General features: G+C 39.5%; 2 protein-coding genes across 4 annotated transcripts in view; one reads left to right on the top strand and one right to left on the bottom strand.

Moving 5' to 3' along the window:
- Positions 1-6,311, bottom strand: part of CPNE3 (copine 3) — a 43,932-nt gene extending 37,621 nt beyond the window's left edge. Inside the window, exon 1 of the mRNA XM_061172280.1 lies at positions 6,223-6,311. The gene's annotated coding sequence lies outside the window, so the exon portion shown is untranslated. The remainder of the gene's footprint in view (positions 1-6,222) is intronic.
- A 5,852-nt stretch (positions 6,312-12,163) lies between these two features.
- RMDN1 (regulator of microtubule dynamics 1) overlaps positions 12,164-23,813 on the top strand; it is a 36,422-nt gene continuing 24,772 nt past the window's right edge. For 2 of the 3 annotated variants that reach the window (XM_061171477.1, XM_061171475.1), the window contains exon 1: positions 12,164-12,414. In XM_061171477.1, coding sequence (XP_061027460.1) covers positions 12,286-12,414 — 129 coding nt within the window. In that variant the 5' untranslated portion in view covers positions 12,164-12,285. The remainder of the gene's footprint in view (positions 12,415-23,813) is intronic. The other variant, XM_061171476.1, reaches the window with a different exon arrangement.

The raw sequence follows: 23,813 nt of genomic DNA, 5'->3' as shown, positions 1-23,813 counted from the left end.
AAATTACAAGATTAATATTTATACCATAACTATCACTATCTTTCTTAAACAAATGTAACCAGAATAACAGTAGCTTGCCAATGGAGTAGAAGAGTTGAATGGTTTATAGTTACATCACAGCAGTTCCTCCTCAAGAGAGCCCATTAGATTGTAAATTACTTAAGGCTAAGAAAGTATTTGCTCTGTGCTAGAGAGTCTCTACACACACAGATCTACATGGGGGCCACTGGATCTCAGTGTTCTCTGAGCGCACTGCTGGACCATCTTAAGGGAGCAAAACTAATTCTCAGGAATACACCACACTTAATATCCAAGACTCTGATATCGAAAAACTTACAATAAAGAAAATTACACTATGTTTGACCAGTATTCAGAAGACAGTGATGCCCACATTTTTACTTAATCCCTACCACGGGATACTAGAGATGGGGATAGGGAATTAGGTCAAGTACAGAAGCACAAAAAACAGAGAAAAGGGCACACTTTCTTTTCAATGTGCAAAAGGGACCACAGGAGGTCACTGGCTCAGGAGTCCAAAAAACTGGACTGTAGTTCTGCGTCAGTCACACCATAGGTGGGTAAGTGCTGCAGCTTCTCTAGGCCTCGGGTTTTTTCAATCGTTAAATCTAAGAGTGAGTCAATCATTTTAACCTGTAAGGCTGCTTCCAGTTAGTGTTCTATGACCCTAATTTAATTACAGTGAACATGACACTTGTTTAGGAACTGGTAGTAAAGGAGTAGGAACAAAAATTTTTTTAAAGGGGGGAAGAGAAAGTTTATAATAACCAAGAAGAGAAATAAAAGGAAAAGGATAAACTTTTCCAAACTCAGCCTCTATCTCCCACTATTGAAAAAGTTGTATCTGAAAAAAATATTTATTCAGTTACTCTCCCACTGAAGGAGGTACCTTTGCCTGAAATTGTTATTCAATCCCCCAACCCAAGATGACTGGAAAAAATAATGCATATCAACAAACAAAACAGAGGGCCCAGTCTATTAGGTACATGCAGCATAGTAAGGAAGTAAATTTTACTACCACCCATGGAATCTCACATTATTAAACTCTCAGTTCATATCACGGCAGCAAAGGGAATCAGCTTTTGGCCACCGTGTGTTTTTTTAATGAATTTCCAGATTCTTCAATTATACTGAATAAAATCTAAATAGATCTATTGCTGATACCTGAACATGCAGAATTGGAGACAGCAGGAGTTAATATGAAAGTGTTGACACTTGATCACTCTTTTCTTTCCTTGAACACAAGGAGTAAGTGCAGTTCTACCCTGTCCTCATTGCTACAAAGTGAGCAATCAACTAAGGCCCCTTCCTTGATTTCTCTATGAAATCTCACCTGTTCTATGACTCATAGCAGGCTACAGAATTTACTTAACATGTGTTTCAGGTTATACTGCTTTACTAATCCCTTAGCTGCTGTATATACATTTTAGAAATGTAACTCATTATATTTTCAAGCGTATCAAATGAACAGTTCATCATAGGTGCAGTGAGTGATGTGTTAATAAAAGTTAGAAGCAGTGACAACATCTCAGTATTGCCTCACCTTATGAAACATGCATCTTGGCAAAGTTAGCTACACAGTACATACCTTACCTACTTAAGTGAATCATCTTTTACCAAAAACTGCCTTGATAAAAATCAGAGCTGCATCCCCTAGGAGAAAATTCCAGGATGCTCAATTGAAAATTTTGTTAAGTTACAATAAAGACTCAGTAAAGCTGCTGGCCAGCTGTGCAGCAGGCAGTTAGACATTATATTAAGGCACAGCAACCTGCTGAGATTGAATTCCCTTGGGGTTCTCATTCCCCTCAGGGCATTTTAAGAACTTCCCACCTTCTGCAATCTCCCAGATGTTGGACCAGAAATCAGAACGTCTCACCTACCCTTATTATCCAACTATGCCCAACTCTGAAAGAATGCTTTCTAAAACCTGGCTCCCTTCCTCCTCTTCTCAGTTGGGCACATGTACTATCTAATTGGGCAAGACAGGCATTTCACATTTTAACACTACATGCTCCTTCTAGTTCATGGTGAACAATGACATGAAAATTCTTTCCACTTAAAACTGCAACAATTACAGAGTTTAAAAGCTTGGTTTGTCCTCAAGGTTTAAAAGTTTGTATGTTGAGAAAGAACTGTTGAGATGTTTATACATTTCCTGATTTCAAGAATATTCATTTTATGGTTGCTTAGCATACACATTCCAGCTGTTTTTAACTTTCTGGCAAATCGCTTTATATTTCCCAATCATGAACAGTTTAATAGTACTATTCATTCACTCAACACTCATTCAACAAATACTTACAGAATGCCTGTGTGTCAGACACTGTTCTAAGGGATTAGGAGTCAACAATGAACAAAACAGACAAATATCCCTGCCCTCATGTGGTTACACTGTAGGGAGATATATAGTATGATAGGTGATGGTAAGGGCTAAAGAGAAAAACAAAGCACAGAAGGGGAGCAAGAAGTATTGAAGGTGGAGCGTCATTTTAGTATTTTATCAACTTATTTTGACAACACCATTGAAAAATACTTTTTTTAATTTTCCCTTCTTTTTAAAAAATTCTGACCCCTAAGCAGATTGTACATTGGTTTTTCCATTAAGTGTTTCTAGGGAAGACAAAAGCTTAAACTTGGGGTGTGGATAAGTTAGATTGTGTCTAACAAGCAGTGCATTATGAAGCCATGCAATAAAGGCCCTGCTGGTGAAATGACCTGTTGGAAAGTTGGAGGTTTGGGTGAGCTTCCTGCATGGATCGCTCAAGGGGTGTTGTTCCCGTGGACCGGGAACGCAGAATCTCTAAAGAAACCCTTTGCTCTTAAGATGTAATTTACATATTTGCTTTCAGTTGAAATAACTGAAAATGTTAAACCTAACAGTTGTGTGTCTAATATAGAGAGTGTCATATGTATTTAAGTTGTGTATTTTTATAAAGTAAGCCAAATACCAAGAAAGGGGGGAGAGGGAGCAGACAAATTTCTCCTTACAGTTGCAGATATCTATTTTAACATCTACTATCACCTTAGGGTCTAGAGGCATGGTAAACTAAATGCTCAGAGTATTGAAGTAGCCTGATGACAATGCATATTGCAACCACACTGCTGCTTTGGTAATTTTCACAGGAACCAGACATAATACATCCACTTGGTAAGAGGACATTTCAAAATTATTTGCCAAGATGAGTATGTAGTATGTCACATTTCATGGAGAAACAGTGTTAGTATGCTATCCATCTAATTTATATTGGTAAATTTGACTATTACATTGACTATTTTAATGTCTTTTTAAAAATTATGATTGCATACTCATAAGCTGTTATATATTAAAAGAATAAACAGTCTCTCCAAAAGAAGCCCAATACCCTCCCCCCACAGCTTCCTCAAATACATTTAAACCAGCATAACTGGCTTAAATGTAGTTATCATAATCTTATCAAAAAGTAGAGCGGTGATCATTCGGTAAAGTATAAAAATATCAAATTACTGTTGCACCTAGAACTAACATAGTATTGTAGTACTTCAATTTAGTAGCACTTCATCATATTGTAATACTTCAATTGAATAAATAAATAAATAAAAACGTATAAATAATGTCTGCCTTCGATCATCATATTAGAAACTTAAATAATGTAGTCAAATAAAATCTATGATACTTTACTTTTAGGTGCTAATTTAAACCTCCTTCTAGCCAGTCTTTTAATAAATCTTCTACCAAGTATTCTACCTAATTGTTTGGACTTTAACCCGATTAGCAATCCTTATAAGGTAAGTAAGAACATGAAGGGAAAATATTGGTGGGAAGGAAGCTGGCCTGTAGGTAATAATGGGTACATTAAAGGAATGGCCAAGTTTGGACTCTTCAAACTTGTTGAGTGCCACCAATGAAAGTAGTATTTATCTTTGCTAAAAGATCCACCTAAAAGATCATGCTTTTGATGAGCAGTGGTGGCTAGTCACAAATCCTTGAAGGTCAAATGTTATTTAATCATATTTCACATCCTACACTCTCTTGGTTTTGCTGACAGGCATACTTTCTAGCATAATAAATCACTGGCTAAAGAAAGTTTTGAAAAACAAAGAGAAAAGAAAACTCTAATAGTAGGAAAAAAGCACAGCAATCGCCAAGAAAGAAAGAGGGCAAGGAACACTATGTCTAAAGCTATACCAAAAATTGACAGGAGTTAGGGTACAGTATGAATTGGGTATCTGAACCCAGGCTACAAAGGAAATATTCAGGGCAAGAGTGATACCACTGTAAAGAGTATATAAAAATATGTAATACTTAGGTTGCCTTAAATTTATGTGGAAATGAAGACCATTGTCTATAAAGTGTTCACAGCTATAGGTAAAATTAGGAAGAGGTGTTCAGTCATTAAGCAACCCTTTAAAGGCAAAAAACCATTTTGTTTCCCCCGTCCTGAAATCTCCTGTCCTTCTCCTTTCTTAGGGGCTCAATCTGAGAGAAGAAATCCTGAAAGAGAACTGCACACTTGACTGTGGGGTTATGCCAGGCACTGTGCTGAGTGCTGTGCAGTGCTGAAATGCGGCTCCCCCTCAGAGGCAGACAGCCTCAGCATGATCCAGTCCCAGACACCTACCTCTCAGAATGTCTTCAGCCCAGAGTGGGATGCATTTCTCCAATTCATCAGCTAAAAGGAACTGCCTTTTTAAAAATTCTCACAAAGGCAAAAGAGTGGCCCTGGGTACCATAGATTAATCTATTGATGTGCCTATAATTGCCATCATACATGTCATCTGTTCTCAGTTCTCCATTCTTTTCTTATCCTTTTCTGCCTCCCTCTACCTATGCTCTAGGCCCACACAAATTGTGTGTGGCTCTAGCTGGCAGCACTCAGAGCTGGAGTTTGCTGTCCTCAATTAATGACAACAGCAGGATATACGTAGTTATATACAGCTTACCACTATGTGCCTGACACTTTGCTAAGTGTAGTCCAAAAATGATCTTATTTAATATTTATAACAACCCTATGACATAGGAGGTATTTTATCTCCATTTTACAAATGCAGAAACAGGCCCTAAAAGATTAAGTAACCTGCCCAAGATCATACAGCTAACAAATCTCAACGTATAGATCTCATACCTAGGTATCCATCTTATCCCAAAGAGTAATAATGTTCTTTACATTAAGCCATAAAGCCTGTGCTCAGAAATCATACAGATCTGAATTTCAACTCTAATGCTATCACTTAACCATTTGTGCAGTTTGGTAAATTATTCAATCTGAGTTTCCTCGAGTATGAAATGGAATAGCAATACCACTTACGTTGGCAGTTGTGAGCACTAAATGAGCTAACATATATAAAAGCTGTCGAGCAGTGCTTGTGGGATACTGTAATCAATACTCACTGCGTTCAATCCCGCCCTTCCTTCTATTTGATTATCAGTTATAGAGGCAGCCACGAAAAGATAACACCAAGGATAAGCAAAAATTGTGGATCATCATCAAGCACAACGTCAGTGGTAGGCTTGCTCGGTCTCCCAGAGGTTCCGGCACTGCAAAACTAATGTAACCGCACTTCCTCCACGCCCCTGGTTGCAGTGAGCCCCAAACAGAAGAAATTCGAAGCTGGAGCCTGAACTGGAGCCGCTAGGATACGCCATCTCGCAACCTCCTGCTTTACACCAAAATCAAGAATCACCTTTGCCCACCCCACCTACCTAGCAGCTTCCCCTGGAACCATCGCCTTCTCTGAGGCCCACCCCATTCCTCTGGGTATTCGCTAAGCGCAGAGCGGGGTGCGTGACCCAGTACTTCTCCCAGCTAGGAGCTGCGGCAATTTCTGGGCGTGTCACCCTTCCTTGGGCCGCAGGCCTGACTCCCCGCCTGGAGGATCCCAGGCACCGCCCGCCCAGGTGCACGAGCACCAGGTCCAAGATGCGCCTCGCGGACCGGAGCTGAGCCCGGAACTCTGGCTACACCGGGAGGCGCGGGGCAACCCTGGGTCTAGGCAGGCCGCCGACCTCGCGTCCAGCGGATCCAGAGGCCCCGCGCGCCCCGGCCTATCCCTGGCCGCGCGTAGCCCAGGATGCACTTCCAGTGCGAGGGCAGGGCGGGCCGAGTCGCGCGGAGCCTGCGGGCCCGATTCTCCCGACCCGGACTCTTCTCCTCCCCCAGGGGACCGGTGGGTTGCGGGTGCCCCGCCACCCCGGGCCCGAAGAAGAAAGAAGTCCGCACTCACTTCTCCGTCTAAGGGGTAGAAGCCGCTCCAAGGTAGAGACCAGACAGGCACACACCGCGGAACCTCCCGGCCGCCTGGGATTCACGGAAACCTGGGGCGGATCCGGCTGAGGGGCGGGGCGGGGCAGGGCTGAGGCCGGCTCCGCCCACCCCGGCCACTGCCTGCCCAGAGCTCGTAGACACTGATCTGTTCCTGTAGGTTGATGCTTCAGGGCTACGTAGATCGCTTGCTTACCGAAAACTCCAAGTTGACTTCAGGCGTTTAAGTAAGTTATTTGGTGCACCAAAATAAATTCCTGAAAATAAAAGAAGTTATATTTGAGAAAATTTATACCGCAAGCTGAACCAGGAAAGAATCAGCTTCAGCATGAAAGTAGTGAAATGCTAACTACTAAGCATTCTTATTTAGAGCGCTTTCAATGTGCAACTATCGGAGTCATTTGATATTCTTAATTTCATTTAATCCTCACAGTTTTGTAACGGATTAGTGCCATTATCCCCATTTCGCAAGTGAGAAAAATACGACTGAGTAACTGGAGATTTGATAGCTAAGTAATTGGCCTACTTGCCCAAAGTCACAGATTCAGAGTAACCTCTAAGCGCCGCACTTGACTGCGACTTGATGCTGCTTGAGATTAAACTACTACGGAAAATATTACTCCATCTGACTGCTTGAAATTTGAATTTCTGTCCAAAAAAACAGGGACAAAATCAATAGGCAAACACATGGGAAAAAATATTTGCCACAAACCTGACATTCAAAAAAAAGGGTTAGTATCTTAAGTATAATTGCCTTTAAAAAATAGAAAAATGGGCAAAAGATAACTTATTTAATTACAGAAGAAATGGAAAAATGAACCAAAGAAGAAATATAGACTTTTCTAAGCCAAACTTTTCTTTTAATCCAAAAAAATGCAAAGTAAACACTTTTAAATAACTGTATCAGTGCAAGTGAAGATTCATTCCTTTATTCAACACCTCCTGGGTGCCTGTTATGTGCCAAACATTGTTCTATAGAGACTTGTGATAAAATAGTAACAGACAGAAGCTTCTACCCTAGAGGGAGAACAAATAATAAGTTATTAAAAAGAAGCAAAATGATTTCAGATAGTCATAAGTACTGTGAAAGGAAAATCAAAATGGAGTCATTATTGCTAAAAGAGCTTTCTAAAATGGAGCCAGGAGCCCACTGAGGAAGTGTGACTTATGCACATCTCAGCTCAGGTGGAATCTTAATAGGCGCATCCAGAACATCTGCCCAATGTTCATGAAACTCAAGATACTTATTAGACCCTTGTGATAGCCTATCCATTAAGAACAAGTATCTTCTTTTTTGCATCAGAATCAACCATAATTCTTGCCAGACAACTTTAACAACCTCGTAGTATCTGCCTTTATAAGCCCCTGGCTCTTTCTCTTTCCAGAAACACTCTTCCGGTTTTACTCAAGTCTGTATCTCCCAAATTGCAATTACTAAGACCCCCAAATAAAGCTCTTTGTTCATTGCAACCTTGATATTGATTATTGTTCACAGTACCATGAGGAAAGTAATACAGGGTAATGTGATAGAAAGGGACTTGGGGATAATAAGAACCTTTTCAGACAGGGAAGGTCTCTCAAAGGTGGTGATATTTTATGTGAGAACTGAAAAATAAGAAAGACCCAGTCGTGCAAAGATCTGAAGGCAGAGGAGTGATAGCAGGGACAAAGGCAGGAATAGACTTAGCAAACTGCAGGAACAGAAACAAGGCCTTTGTGGTTGGAACATAGTAGGGAGGAAAGAGAAGTGTTTTATTTTGTTTTTACTAAAGGTTGGTAAAAACAACCTTTTTGTTTTATTTTTGATTCTGTTTTTACATTAAAGCGAAGGTCCTCAGGTACCACAAATTTAGTTGCAAGTTTCAAAATTTCCAGAATACATAGTATCAATACCCAATTTTCATCACCTTTGTCTCCACTAAAATAGGGAGTAGAGACAATGAAATGGTTTTGTACTTTTAGTACCCAATAAGCAATCTCTCAATTAAATAGACAGTGCCATAGCTATTCAATGTACTTATTCATTTTCCTCAAACTATAGTCTAAATTCCATTCTACTTTTGTACTTATTCATTCTCCCATTTATTCAACACATACTGAATGCATACTATGTATCAGGCATAACAAGGTTCTAGAAACAAAGAACAAATAGGCATGGGACTTAACACCTGGTGGAGATTTAAAGGGATGCTAAAATGAATGAGATATTCACAAAATAGTCTCTTGGCGTTCTTCTACCTCACTGGTTGTTCCTTTTTATCTCCTTTGCTTTTTGATCCTCATATTCCCAGTTCTTACACTGGAGTACCCCAGGGTTTAGTTCTTGACTTTTCTTTTTTCTATCTTCATCCACACCTTTAGTTACCTCATCTAGCCTTACAGCTTTGAAATCCATCTATATTCTAAAGGCTCCCAAATTTCCAAATCCTGAAACTCTAGATTCCAACTCCCTACTTGTGAGTTGTATTAGTTATCTACTGTTCCATAACAGATTATACCAAATTTAGGGACTTACAACTAAGTAGTCATTTATTATACAGCTTCTTTGTTTCAGGAATTTCAGAGTGGCTTAGCTGGGTTCTGGCTTATCATCTCTCACAAGAGTTGCAGTCATCTTATGGGGCTGGAGGATCTACTTCCAAGGTGGCTTACTCGCACGTTAACAGTAGTGCTCTTTGTTGGTGGGAGACCTCGGTTCCCTCTCCAACGTGTACCTCTTACTAGAGCTGCTTGAGTACCCTAATGGCATGGCTGCTGGCTTCCCCCAAGGCAAACAATCTGAGAGATCAAGGGAGAAGCTTCATGAGTTTTATGATTGAGCCTCAGAAGTCATATACCATCACATTTGCAGTATTCTATTGGTCAAATAGACAAGCCTATATCTAATGTGAGAGGGAATCCCACAAAGGAGTAAATCCAGGAGGTAAGAACCACTGGGGGCCATCTTGAAGGCTGGCTACCACAGATGACTAATAATCATTTCAAATCTCAATGTACAAGTAAACCCTCCTGATCTTCCTTCCCAAATCTGTATCTCCCACAGTCCTCTTTATCTCAAGTAATGGCAAAGCTTCCTTCCAGTTGTTTGGGCCAAAACACTTGGAGACATCTTTGCCTTTCTCATACCCCATCCCAACTGGTCCAGTGTGTTGGCTAATCCTGTCAACTCTACCTTCAAAATACACCTGGATTCTGACTACTCCTATTTTCCAGCCTAGTCTGAGTCACCTCTATTTCTTTCTACATTTCTGTAATACCCAGTAACTGCTTCCCTTCATGCTCCCCTTCAGTCTATTTTCAAAACAGTCATAAGGATCTAATTAAAATGTAAATTAGACTGTGTCCCACATGATCATACAAAGAAAAAAAGCCAAAGTCCTTACAATTGCCTACAAGGTCCTACATTACTTGGTCCCCATCTCCTCTCTGACCTTATCTCTTAAGGTCACTCAAGACCTTAAGAGTCTCCTTCTTGCTCACTCAATCTAGAGCAGACTTATGTTCAGAGAAAATGCCACTTGCCTTCCCAATTCATGCCTTTGCACTTTCATTTCACTTGGCATGATATGCTCTGCCCCCGGATATTTTCATGGCTCATTCCCTCTTCCCCCTCAGTGAGTTCTTCTGTGGCCACCACCCTATTTAAAACTGTAATGCCTACACAGAAATACACTCTATACCCCTTTCTGCTTTATCTTCCTTTTTCAGCATTTATCATCATTTATTATATCTTTTATGATCTATTATATCATTTACCTTGCTTACTATCTTTCCCCAACTGGAATAGATACTCCACTAGGAATTCACATCTAGAAGAATACCAGGCATATTATAGATAAGCAAAATATATTTCATTAGTGAATGAAGAAATTGTGCCAGGCCCTGTTATAGGCAAAAGCAGACATGTCATTGAGTTTATAGTACAGTGAAGGCACACAATACTAATTCTTATCAACTCTACCTCTAAAATATACTCGATTGACAAATAATCACAAATATAAAAATGAAATTATAAAATGTGCTTAGAGCTATAAAGAAAATGAAAATATATTAAGGGGAATCAAGAAAAATTTCTCTGAGGAAGTAACATTTGGACTGAGAGCTGAAAGATGAATAGGAATTAGCTAGGTCAGGAATAGTGGAGTGGGGTAGGGGGAAGGGGGAGAGTGCTAAGGTAGTGAAATGGGAAGGAATCCTGAAAGAAAGAATATCACATAGGGAAGTCTGAGGCTCATGGGAGGCAAGAAAAGATACTGTGCCTGGAGCCAAGAGAGAAATATTACAGACTTAAAGAGACTAAAGAAACAGGACAATCAAATGCAACACATAATCAGGATTTGATACGAGTTAGGGAAAAAATGGTTGTTATAAAGGACAGCATTGGGACAATAAGCAAAACTTTTATATTAAATAATAGTATTCTATCAATTTCAACTTCCTGAATTTGGTAACTGTACTGGGACTAAATAAGAGAACGTCTTTGTTTCTGGGCATGAAGAGTCATGATATCTGTAATCTATTCTAAAAAGGTTCAACAACAGAAAATAATAATAGGAATAGAATATGCATATTATATGTAGTATATGTAAAGAAAGATAAGGAAAATGTGGCAGTATGTTAACAATGGATGAATCTAGGTGAAGAATATATGGGATTTCCTGCAACTTTCCTAAGGATCTAAATTGTTTTTCAAAATGAAAATTTTAATTAAAATTTTACCCTGGGTGAAATATCAGAAACTCAGTCTCAGGATTATGATGACATTCAGTGGTATAAACATATTATTTAGCAATACTGAGAAAACTACCAGTAGAAATATGTAAAAAAAGAAAGTTTGGAAGAGGATCTATATATCTTTTAAAATACATGTTAAAAACAAAGAAAATAGGGATATCACTGATGTAATCCTAAAGAAATATGGTTGATTTAACGGGAAGTGGTGGAAGGAGCAATCAATAGAAGAAGCATTGGACTTATTGTTAGAAGACATGGATTCTAGTCTTCTACCAATACCTACCAGCTCGGTAACCTTGGTTAATAAATCTCTTTGAGCTATAGTTCACTTGTTTATTAACTTGGGATACCACTTACTTCACAAGGTCGTTGGGAAGATCAAATGAAATAAAAGTGTTTGTTAATTCACTACATAGTATTGAAAGTACTACATAAATGTAACCTAATTTTTTAAAAACTATAACTATCTTCCCTTATTGCCCATAAAAAAATTTCATATAATCCATATAGTAGGTTTGCAGCTTGTGTTTTCTCCCACATCAACTCTGAAGTAGGATTCAAAACCTCTTCATCCCCTCCAAAAGAATTCCAGTCCAGTGAAAAAGCAATACCGACCTTACTGAATATTCTGAGGGGAAGCCAGGGGTTTTATACGACACATCCCAAAGCATACAACGCCATCAACCTTCTGTCAAGAGGCCTCCTCTCCCTAGTCTTTCTTGTTGGATCACTGTGGGCTGGTCATTCTTTGCCCGTCTCTGGCTTCTCCCTTCTCCCCGAGAAACTCCCCCTCCAGTCTCTCAACCTCTTCCATTCCCTTCCTTATGTAGAACAGTTTAATTCTAACAAGCGTTTATTTCCTAAAAGTACCCTCCAGTACCAGGATTCTCCCCACCTTTGAAGGCACCAGAGAATTATAAATAACAAATCATTATTTGCTTGCATACGGAAATTCTTGGGTCTATTTCAGCGCTTTCAAGTCTGTTCTGGTGATCTATCCTTGAGCAAAAGCCAAAACAGACCCCCCAGGACGGCCAATAGGCAGCAGCTCGAAGGGCGCTATCTGCCTTCCCCAGTCCACTCGGCGCAGGCGCAGCAAGGCCACTAAGTCCCACCCAATCGAGGTATTTCCCGCCCCCAGAAACCGTGGACCGGAAGCTGCGGAGAGGAAGAGGAGCGGGGCCGGAAGCCGGCCGACGCTGCTCTTTGTGGAGAGACAGGGGCGCTTTTCGCTCCGCCCCGCTTCGTAGCAGGCAAAGCGGTGAGGGGTCAGGCTTGGGAGCCGCGGATCATGGCGCTATCCTTGCGACTCTGGCGCTCCCTTCCTTTGGGACGTAGCGCCGCCCCGGGACCTCGGCTCCCGACGGGTGCTGCTGGCAGCCGGGAGCAGTGCGTTCTTTGGCGACTCCGCGGCGCTGAGGTACTCTCGCCGTCCTGGCTCCCGCTTTTCTCCCCTACCGGCTGGGCTCCGGCGGCCCCTTCCTTCTTCAGGCTCGGTGGCCCCGCGTCACCTTAGGGTATGTGGTGAACTGAGGAAGCAGTTCGGGGCCTGGTGTGCCTGGAGCTCTCCCGGTGACCGCGACGGACAGGTCCTCTCCCTTTCGCAAGCCCAGTTCCTCTCTGAAAACTGGGGTCGGAGGAGGAGGAGTGAGCCCCCCCCCAGCCCCTCCCGTCACTCCGGAGAATCTGCCTCACGCCTGTCTTTCCTGTGTAAATGCAAGGAGAACTGTAGGGGAGAAAGACCTTGACCTCTGTGAGATAATTTTAGCTTTCGGTGACGGCCAGATATGGTAATAGCACCTGAGGCTGTCAGTCTACCGCACTTTGAGAAGTTTGCTGTGTGATTTTGAAAGTTCCTACGGCTCAGAACCAGAGATTTATGCACTATTTAGGTTTGAAAACTATTTTTGAGTTTCTTGTTTTCATCTGCATAACGTTAAGGAAGGATGTTGGGATGTTAGATTGTCATCCCAATTTTCGCATTTCTGTTAGACTGATTGGCCTAGGTTTATCTCTGAAAGGGGATTGAAGGGTGAGGGTGTGCATTGGATATATATCATTTGAACTAGGTGCTTCATTATTTTAAATTATTTTAAATATACATTTTTGACTGCCTGCTATGTGTTCAGAGTTGTGGGGTGGGGGAGGGTTGAAAGACAGTAAGGCTTGATCCCTTTCCTTGGAAGAGCTTATAGCCAGATGGGTTAGATGATATGAGCAGAGGGATGGGAGGAGTACTAAGTATGAAACTAGCCTCAAGTTTCCAAATTAGAGCTTTGGTGAGTTAAAAATTTCATTTTAGTGGAATGATCCACTATTATTAGATAATAACATTTATTGAAGGCTTACTATAACCAGGCATTGTGTTAAGCATTACCTGATTTAGTTGTGTACTGAAATGTTTCCATGCACCCTATGAAATAAGAACTGTTATTTTATCCATTTTTTTAGAAGAGGAAATTGAAATAAGGTTAAATAATGTATCCAAGCCACACAGCTAGAAAGATGTATCTCCAGATACTCCGAGTATCTACAGAGCACATGAGCTGCATATGGCCATTGTGCTAAAAAACTGAAAACTAGAGAAGCAAGATAGAAAAGGACAGAAAAAAATCACAATCACGAGATACTAGAGAGATTTGTAGGTAGTAAAACTCTGTCCTAAGCCAAAGGCAATAATGAAAATTCTTTCCTCCCTCTTAAGTATATTGAATTTTTAGAGAGGTGGAACTATTTATTATTACCAGATTTCCAATTTTTCATGTGTTTTCATAGCCTTATCATTTCTGTTTTTCTGTTTCCTAGACCTTCCTCCCTGCTTGATGTCAATAAGTTGAGTTTGAGGTATTTATTCCCCAGGGGTTTGCAGAGATTGGGGGCTACTTTTGAGTAATTCAGACTTCATTTTTCTGTCTTTTTCAATTTGTAGTCTATACTACAAAGCACTCATCTCTGAACGTTTATTTTTCAGCAAATTTGTACTGAGTGCTTACTATGAGCAAGACTATTCTAAGCTCTGGGGGTATAATGAACGTGAGAAACAACCCTTTTCTCACTGATCTGACAGAAGGAAAGGTAGTTATTGAGTAAATGTAATGAATGCTAAGTGTTAGGAAAAGGGAAGCAAAATTACACCTAACCTGATCTTAAAGGGAAAAGGGGAAGTGTGTAAGCAGTTAGAGATGTGATATAAACACTTGATAAAGGGAAGATGAGGACAAAAGAATATGCCTATAGAGAGTAGCATGAGGCTTTGAGGTAAGAAAAGGTGGCATTTTTGAGGAACTGAAAGTATGACTGAAGCCTGGAGTGGAAGAGTAAACTGAAATAAACCAAGGCTGAAAAGTTAGGCAAGTACCAGTTTATTATTGATAACAAATTATCACAAAACATAATGTCTTAAAGCAACAAACGTTTATTATCTCGTGGTTTCTGTTGATTAGGAATCCACATGAGGTTTACCTGGGTGCCTCTAGCTGAAGATCTCTCATAAGGTTGAATCAGCCTGTTCAGTTGCTAAGGGCTCGTGCGAAGGCTCAACTTGAGGGTAAAGGGAAAGTTCTGCTTCCAAGCTCATCATGTGCCTGTAGGCAGGCCTTTGTTACTCACCAGGAGGGCTTCTTCTCAGGGCTGCCTCATGACACAGCAGCTAGATTCCCCCATGGCAGGCATGCAGTCAGAAGGAACACATGAGAGAGTGAGTATCAAAGATGGAAGCCACAGTCTTTTTATAACCTAATCTTAGAAGTAACATCTTTTCACTTCTGCATATTCTGTTTCTTACAAGGGAGTCAGAAAGTTCAGTCTACATTTAAGGGGAGGGGATTGCACAAGGGAGTGAATATCAGAAAGCAGGGCTCATTGAGGGCCATTTTATTTTATTTATTTTTAAATTGAGAGATAATTGACATGTATTAGTTTCAGGTGTACAACATAATGATTCAGTATTTGTGTTTGTATATATTGTGAAATGATCACCACAGTAAGGCTAGTTAATATCAATCTCCACACATAGTTACAGTTTTTTTTCTGGTGATGAGAACTTTTAAGATTTATTCTCTCAGCAACTTTCAAATATACAATACATTATTATTAATTATAGTCACTGTGCTGTACATTATATCCTCAAGATGTATTTATTTTATAACTGGAAGTTTGTCCACCTTCACCCATTTCACCCATCTCTTCCACACACCCCCAGCCCCTCTTCCCTTGCCTCTGGCAACCACCAAGCTCTTGTATATGAGTTTGGATTTTTTTTTTTTTAGATTCCACATATAGTTAGATCATACTGTATTTGTCTTTTTCTCTCTCATTTATTTCACTTAGCCTAATGCCCTCAAGGTCCATGTTGTTGCAAATGGCAAGAATTCTTTTTTTTCCAATGGTTAAATAATATTCCATTTTGTGTGTGTGTGTATCATTTTGTTGTTGTTCATTCATTGATGGACACTTAGGTTGCTTTCATGTCTTGGCCATTGTAAATAATATTGCAGTGCAACATGGGGTGCATATATTTTTTCAAGTTAGTGTTTTTGTTTCCTTTGGATAAATACCCAGAAGTGGAATCAGTGGATCATATTGACGTTCTATTTTCAATTTTTGGAAGAACCACCGTACTGTTTTCCATAGTGGCTGCACCAATTTACATTACCAACAATGGCGCACAAGAGTGCCCTTTTCTCAAATCCTCTCCAGCACTGGTTATATCTTGTCTTTTTGATAATGGCCATTCTAACAGGTGTGAGGTGAGATTTCATTATGGTTCTGATTTGCATTTCCCTGGTGATTAGTGATGTTGAGTACCTTTTCATGTACCTCTTGGCTCTCTGTATGTCTTCTTTGGAAAAATGTTTCTTCAGATCCTCTACCCATTTTTTTAATTGGATGTTTGTTTTTTTGCTGTTGAGTTGTATGAGTTCTTAATATATTTTAGTTACTAACCCCTTATCAGATATATGATTTGCAAATATTTTTTCCCTTTCGGTAGGTTGCCTTTTCATTTTGTTCATTGTTTCCTTTGCTGTGCAGAAACATTTCAGTTTGATGAAGTCCCACTTGTTTGTTTTTGCTTTTGTTGCCGTTGTTTTTGGTGTCAAATTCAAAGTCATTGCTAAGACCAGTGTCGTGGAGCTTACCCCTATGTTTCCTTCTAGGAGTTTTATGGTTTCAGGTCTTACAATGAAGTCTTTAATCCATTTTGAGTTAATTTTTGTGTATGGAGTATAAGGTAGTGGTCCAGTTTTATTCTTTTGCATGTGGCTGTCCAGTTTTCCCAACACCAAAAAGACTGTCCTTTCCCCGTTATATATTCTTGACTCCTTTGTCAATAATTACTGACAACATAGGCGTGGGGTTATTTCTGGGCTCTCTATTCTGTTGCATTGATCTATGTGTCTTTTTTTAATGTGAATACCATACTGTTTTGATCACTATAAGTTTATAATTTAGTTTGAAATCAGGGAGCATGGTGCCTCCAGCTTTGCTCTTTTTTTCTCTGGATTGCTTTGGCTATTTGGGGTCTTTTGTAATTCCATACAAATTTTAGGATTGTTCTATTTCTGTGAAAAACACCATTGGAATTTTTATAGGGAACTGAACCTGCAGATTGCTTTGGGTAGTATGGGCCTTTTAACAATATTAATTCCTCTAAACCATGAGCATGGAATATCTTTCCATTATGTTCTCTTCAATTTCTTTCATCAGTGTCTTATAGTTTTCAGTGTACAGGTCTTTCACCTCCTTGGTTAAATTTATTCCTAGGTGTTTTATTCTTTTTGGCATAACTGTAAATGGGATTATTTTCTTAACTTCTATTTTTGATAGTTTGTTATTAGCATATAAAAAACATTTTTTGTATATTGATTTTATATGCTGCAACTTTACTTAGTTCATATATTATTTCTAACAGTTTTTTTGTGGAGTCTTTAGGGTTTTCTGTGTATGCCATCATGTCATCTGCATATACTGATACTTTTACTTCTTTTCCAATTTGTATGCCCCACACCTTTTTTTTTTTTCTTGCCTAATTGCTCTGGCTAGGACTTCCAATACTATACTGAATAAAAGTGGCAAGAGAGGGTATCCTTGTCTTGTTTCTCATCTTAGAGGAGAAGCTTTCAACTTTTCACCATTGACTGTGATGTTAGCCATGGGTTTGTCATTTATGGCCTTTATTACATTGAGGTACATTCCCTCTGTACCCACTTTGTTCAGAACTTTATCATAAATAGATATTGAATTTTGACAAATGCTTTTTCTGCATCTATTGAGATGATCATATGACTTTTGGCATTCATTTTGTTAATGTGGTGAATCAGATTGATTTGCAGATGTTGAACCATCCTTGCATCCCTAAAATAAATCCCACTTGATCTTGGCTTATGATTCTTTTAATGTATTATTGAATTTCATTTGCTAATTCTGTTGAAGATTTTTGCATCTATGTTCATCAGGGATATTGGCCTGTACTTTTTTTTTCTTGTAATGTTCTTTTCTGACTTTGGTATTAGGGTAATGCTAGCCTCATAAAATGAGTTTGGAAGTTTTTCCTCTTCTATTTTTGAAAGAGTTTGAGAAGCATTGGTATTCATTCCTTAAATGTTTGATAGAATTCACCAGTGAATCCATCTAGTCCTAGGCCATTCTTTGTTGGGAGGCTTTTGATTACTGATTCAATTGCCTTAATTGGTAATTGGTCTGTTCAGATTTTCTATTTCTTCATGATACAGTCTTGGTAGGTTGTATGTTAGTAGGAATTTATCCATTTCTTCTAGGTTGTTCAATTTGTCGGTGTATAATTGTTCATAGTAGACTCTTATGGTCCTTTGTACTTCTGTGGTATTGGTTGTGCTGTCTCCTCTTTCATTTATAATTTTATTTATTTGAGTCTTCTCTTTTTTACTTGGTGAATCTAGCTAAATGTTTGTCTATTTTGTGTACCTTAAAAAAAAAAAAACAAAAAACCCACGTCTTTGTTTTATTGATCATTTCTCTTGTCTTTTTAGTCTCTATTTCATTTGTTCCCCCTCTGATTTTAGTTATTTCCTTCCTTCTGCTAGTTTTGGGTTTTGTTTGTTTTTCTTTTTCTTTTTTCTTTTTTCCTAGCTCCTTGAGGTGTAAAGTGAGTTGTTGAATTGAAATCTTTCATGTTTGTTAACATAGGCATTTATCACTATGAACTTCCCTCTTAGAACTGCTTTTGCTATATCCTACAGATTTTGGTATGCTGTATTGCCATTTTCAGTTTTTTCAAGGTGTTTTTTAAAAAATTTCTCTTCATTTCTTCTTTGAAGCATTGGTTGTACAGTAGCATGTTGTTTAATCTTCATATATATGTGAATTTTCTTCTTGTAATTGATTTCTAGTTTCATACCATTGTGGTTAGAAAAAATGCTTGATATGATTTTAATCTTCTTAAATTTATTAAGACTTATTTTGTGACCTAACATTATGATCTGTCCTGGAGAATGTTTCATGTACGCTTGTATATTCTGTTGCTTTGGGATGGAATGTTCTATATATGCCCATTAAGTCCATCTGGTTAAACATGTTGTTTGAGGCCAGTGTTTTCCTTATTGATTTTCTTTCTGGATGATCTATCCATTGATGAAAGTGGGGTATTGAAGTCCCTTACTGTTATTGTATTGCCATCTATTTCTGTCGTTAGGTCTGTTGATAATTGCTTTATATATTTAGGTCCTTCTATGTTGGATGCATGTTTACAAACGTTATATCGTCATATAATGACATTCTTTGCTTCTTATTACACTCTTTGTCTTAATGTCTGTTTTGTTTGACACAGCTACCCCAACTTCCTTTTGGTTTCCATTTGCATGGAATATTTTTTCCATCCCTTCATTCTTTATTTTCAGTCTTTGTGTGTCCTTAAAGCTGAATTGTTTCTGTTGTAGGCAGCATATAGTTGAGTCTGTTTTTTTCTTTTTTTTTTTAATCTATTCAACCACTCTGTGTCTTTTGATTGGAGAATTTGGTCCATTTACATTTAAAGTAATTACTGATAGGTATGGATTTACTATTGCCATTTTGTTAATTGTTTTTTGGTTGTTTTGTAATTCTTTTGTTCCTTTCTTTTTTTGCTCTCTTCCTTTGTGATTTGTTTATTTTCTGAAGTGGAATGCTTATTCTTTTCTCTTTCTCTTTGGCATATCTCCTATAGTTTTTTTTTAATTTATTTATTTTCTTTTATTTATTTTTGGTTGTGTCGGGTCTTTGTTGCTGTGCACGGGCTTTTTCTAGTTGTTGCGAGCGGGGGCTACTCTTCGTTGCGGTACACAGGCTTCTTATTGCGGTGGCTTTCTTGTTATAGAGCATGGGCTCTAGGCATGCGGGCTTCAGTAGTTGTGGCACGCGGGCTCAGTAGTTGTGGCTCGCAGGCTTTAGAGCGCAGGCTCAGTAGTTGTGGCACATGGGCTTAGTTGCTCTGCGGCATGTGGGATCTTCCCAGACCAGGGCTTGAACCCGTGTCCCATGCATTGGCAGGCAGATTCTTAACCACTGTGCCACCAGGGAAGCCCCTCCTATAGGTTTTTGCTTTGTGGTTACCGTGAGGCTTACATAAAACATCTTAGAGTTTTAACAGTCTACTTTAAGTTGATAGCAACTTAAATTTGAATGCATTCTAAAGCTGTATGTTTTTACTTCTCCCCTCCCCCCGCATTTTATGTTTTTGATGCTGCAGTTTATTTCTTTTTATTTTGTGTGTCTGTTAACAAATTATTTTTACTACTAGCTTTATAGTCAATTAACTCACCACCTTTACAACATTAGATTTTCCCAATTTTCATATGTATTTATCTTTACTGGTGAGATTTGTACTTTCATATGTTTTCCTGTTACTAATCAGCACCCTTTCATTTCAAATTAAGGAAGTCCCTTTAAGGTTTCTTGTAAGACCATTCTAGTGATGATAAACTTCTTGTTTTGCTTGTCTGGAAAACTGTTAATCTCTCCTTCAATTCTGAAGGACAACTTTACCAGGTAGAGTGTTCTTAGTTGGCAGTTTTTCCTTTCAGGACTTTAAATATATTGTGCCTAACTCCCTTCCTGCCTGCAAAGTTTCTGCTGAAATATCTGCTGATAAGTCTTGAGGTGGGAGGGAAATCCCTTGTATGTAACACGTTGCTTTTCTCTTGCTGCTTTTAAGGTTCCCTGCTTGTCTTGACTCTTTAATTTTCATGTGTCTTGGTGTGGGTCTCTTTGGATTCATCTTTTTTTGAATTCTCTGGGCTTCCTGGATCTGGATGTCTGTTTTCTTCCCTGGATTAGGGAAGTTTTCAGCCACTGTTTCTTCAAATAAGTTTTCCGCCCCTTTCTCTTCTTCTTCTGGGACACTTATAATACAAATATTGGTCTGTTTGATGTTGTCCCTTAAGTCCCTTAAGCTATCTTCACTCTTCTTTATTCTTTTTTTTTTCCTTTGTGCTGCTCTGATTGGATGAGTTCCATTGCTCTGTCTTCAAGTTCACTGATACTTTCTTCCACTTCTTCTAGTCTGCTGTTGAACCGCTCTGTTGTATTTTTCATTTCAGTTATTGTATTCTTCAGCTCTATGATTACTGTTTGGTACTTTCTTATATTTTCTGTTCCTTTGTTGAAATTCTCACTTTGTTCATCATTCTTCCTCTGAGCTCAGTGAACATCTTTGTGGCTTATTTTGAACACTTTATCAGGTAAATCACTGGTTTCCATTTTATTAAGGTCTTTTTCTGAGGTTTTATAATTGGAAAGGATTGTAATTGGCCCCTAATATGTGTATTTAATTAGCGACCTTCCATTTAGGCCTAGCTATGAAGATAAGCTAATAGGCCTCTGTCACAGAAAGCCTGGAGGTGCATTTCAGTCTGTTTTCTCTGTACAGTAAGTCCCCTACATACGAACAAGTTCTGTTCTGAGAGCACATTCATCAGTTCAATTTGTTCGTAAGTCCACCAAACTTAGCCTAGGTATCCAACTAACACAATCGACTACATAGTAGTGTACTGTAATAGATTTATAATACTTTTTACACAAATAATACATAAAAAACAAACACAAAAAATAAAGAAAACATTTTTAATCTTACACTACAGTACCTTGAAAAATACAGTAGTACAGTACAACAGCTGGCATACAGGGGCTGGCATCAAGTGAACAGGCAAGAAGAGTTACTGACTGAAGGAGGGAGAGGAGGTGGGAGATGGTAGAGCTGAAGAATCATCGGCAACAGGAGACAGAGGGCAAGCTGCAGTTTCACTCATGCCTGCCATTAATGGCACAGGTTCTGGTTCCTTGCTGGATTCAAGTCTATCTACCCTCCTGAAAGAACAGTTCAGTGATGTCTGGGTAGTAGCTCTTTTTTTTCTCGTCATAGATGACACAGTAGCACTGGATTGCATTCCGAACAGCTGCTGCAACCTTTGTGTACCATTCTACATTTGGGTCCTGTGCCTCAAAAACTAACAGTGCCTCCTCAAATAAAGAAAACCCCTTTGCCATTTCCTGCGTTGTGAATCTCTTAGGTTCTTTAGTTATTTCTTTTATTCCTTTTGTCTCTCTTTGTCCTTCCTCTGGGCCTCCCAATTCCATCAGGTCTTCATTAGTAACCTCCTTGTGTTGCACAGCAAGGAGTTCAGTGAAGTTGTCCTCTTGCAGATCTAGCTCCAGCTTCTCACTGAGGGTCACTAAGTTTCTGAAGACCTCTTTGGACTCCTCATCCACCTTCTCAAATCCATGAAAACCATGAACAAACTGTAGGCAAAAGTTCTTCCAAACCCCATTCATGGTGACGGCTGTAACCTCATGCCAAGCAAAGTCAGTATTTTTTATGGCCTTGTAGATGTATAGTCCTTCCAAAATTGTCACAAGGTTGTTCCTGATTGATCACGCACCTTTACTGCCTGACAAAAAGTGTGATGTAGATAATGTTTCTTGAAAGTCGCTGTAACTCCCTGGTCCACAGGTTGGATGAGTGATGTAGTATTTGGTGGCAGATGCACTACTTTGATTTTGGGATGAAAGTCACCCATGAATGGGGGGTGGCCTGGAGCATTGTCGAGCAACAGAAGAATGTTGAATGGGACATCCTTCTCCAAGCAATATTTCTCTACCTCTGGGATAAAATGGTGGAAAAACCAATCCTGGAAAATGGCCTGTGTAACCTAGACTTTGGGGTTACTCTTCCATACAACAGGAAGAGAGCCCTTGGCCATATTTTTAAGGGCTCTTGTGTTCTCTGAATGATAAACTAAGAGAGGCTTCAGCTTCATATCGCTGGAAGCATTGCCACCAAACAACAGAGTTAGCCTATCTTTTGTTGCATTATAATCTGGCATCAACTTTTCCTCCTTACTGATGTAATTTCGGTCTGGTATCCTCTTCCAGTACAGTCCTGTCTCATCCACGTTAAAAACCTGCTTGGGTAAATATGTACCTTCATCAGTAATTTCTCAAAGCATTTCAGGAAATTCCTGGGCAGCTACCGTATCTGCACCCTTTGCCTCACCACTTACTTTTACGTTGTGAAAGTTGGCTCTAGACTTGAACCAATGAAACCAGCCATGGCTGGCATTAAAAGATGTGCCCTGTGGTTCTTTGCCATGTTTCTTCTTCAAGTCTTCATAAAGACTTTTACATTTCTTTGAATCAGCATTAAGCTTAACGAGACTCAGCGCTGATGCTGATCCTGCGTACACACACTGAGAAGTTTCTCCATCTCCTCCATCACTTTTCCACGCTTCTTCGATATTATTGTTGACATCATCGGCACAGTGGACTTCACATATTCCACGATCTTGTCCTTGTTCTTTAGAATTGTGCCAATGGTTGAACCATTCGGGTTATAAGAATGAGTGATGTCTACAATTTTTTTGCCTCGCTCCACTCTCTCAATTATTTTCACTTTTGTTTCCATTGTTATCGCTTGGCGCTTCTTAGCAGTACCAGGTACATCACTGCTGCTTTTACACTTGCTTCTGGACATCCTCGGCTTGAAATAAAGATCCTGTACTACTGTATTGTGTACAGTACTGTATAGTAAAATACACAAAAGCACAACCACTTGTAGAGGATGCTCACACATGACAATGTACGCCAGACATGTGAACTAACTTACATGATTGGACATGAGAACGCATGTTCAAATCTTTGAAAGTTCTCAACTTGAATGTTCGTATGTAGGGAACTTAGTGTACTGTGCCCTGTGGGGGTGGGGAGTTAGCCACTTTAGAACTGTTTTTCTGTTTGTTACAGTTCTGTGAAACTCATGAACATAAGCCTCATTGGCCACCAGAGTCAAGCGAACAGGGGGTGTCCCCTGGTGGCAGCTGCAAAAACCGGAGCACCAAAAGTATGCACAGACGCTTTTGGGGGAGATACTGGTTACCTGGAGCATGGCAAAGCAAGAGTGCTTTGATAGTGCCCACCCTCTGAGATCTCTGGAAATGATTACTGTGTGTTAAATTAGATACCTGCTTCTCTGGCTGAAGATAAGATAAGCAAATAAGTGTCTTTCACAGAAAGTCTGGGTGCTTTTCAGTTGACTGTCTCTGTGTTGGGCTCTGGGATGGGTGAGTATGCATGAGCCCTTAAAGAATTGTTTCTCAGTTTGCTATAGCCTTGTGGGTCTCATGAACACAAGCTCCATTGGCTTTCTAAGTTAGATGTTTTGGGGTTCACCTCTCAGGTACAAGTCTTTAAAGTTGGGGTGCCCAGTGTGGGGTTCAAGCCCTTTGCTCCTCAGGGAGAAGCTCAGGGTTGTGAGTTCGCTCCCAATACTGGGTCTCCACACCAGAGGTGTGGTTTATGGGAAAATTTTGTCTC

The sequence above is a fragment of the Eubalaena glacialis genome, chromosome 17 (genome assembly GCF_028564815.1).
Source record: "Eubalaena glacialis isolate mEubGla1 chromosome 17, mEubGla1.1.hap2.+ XY, whole genome shotgun sequence".
Classification (NCBI taxonomy): Eukaryota; Metazoa; Chordata; class Mammalia; order Artiodactyla; family Balaenidae; genus Eubalaena; species Eubalaena glacialis.
The sequence above is the reverse complement of the archived record's forward strand: the minus strand, read 5'-3'. Positions and strand labels throughout refer to the sequence as shown.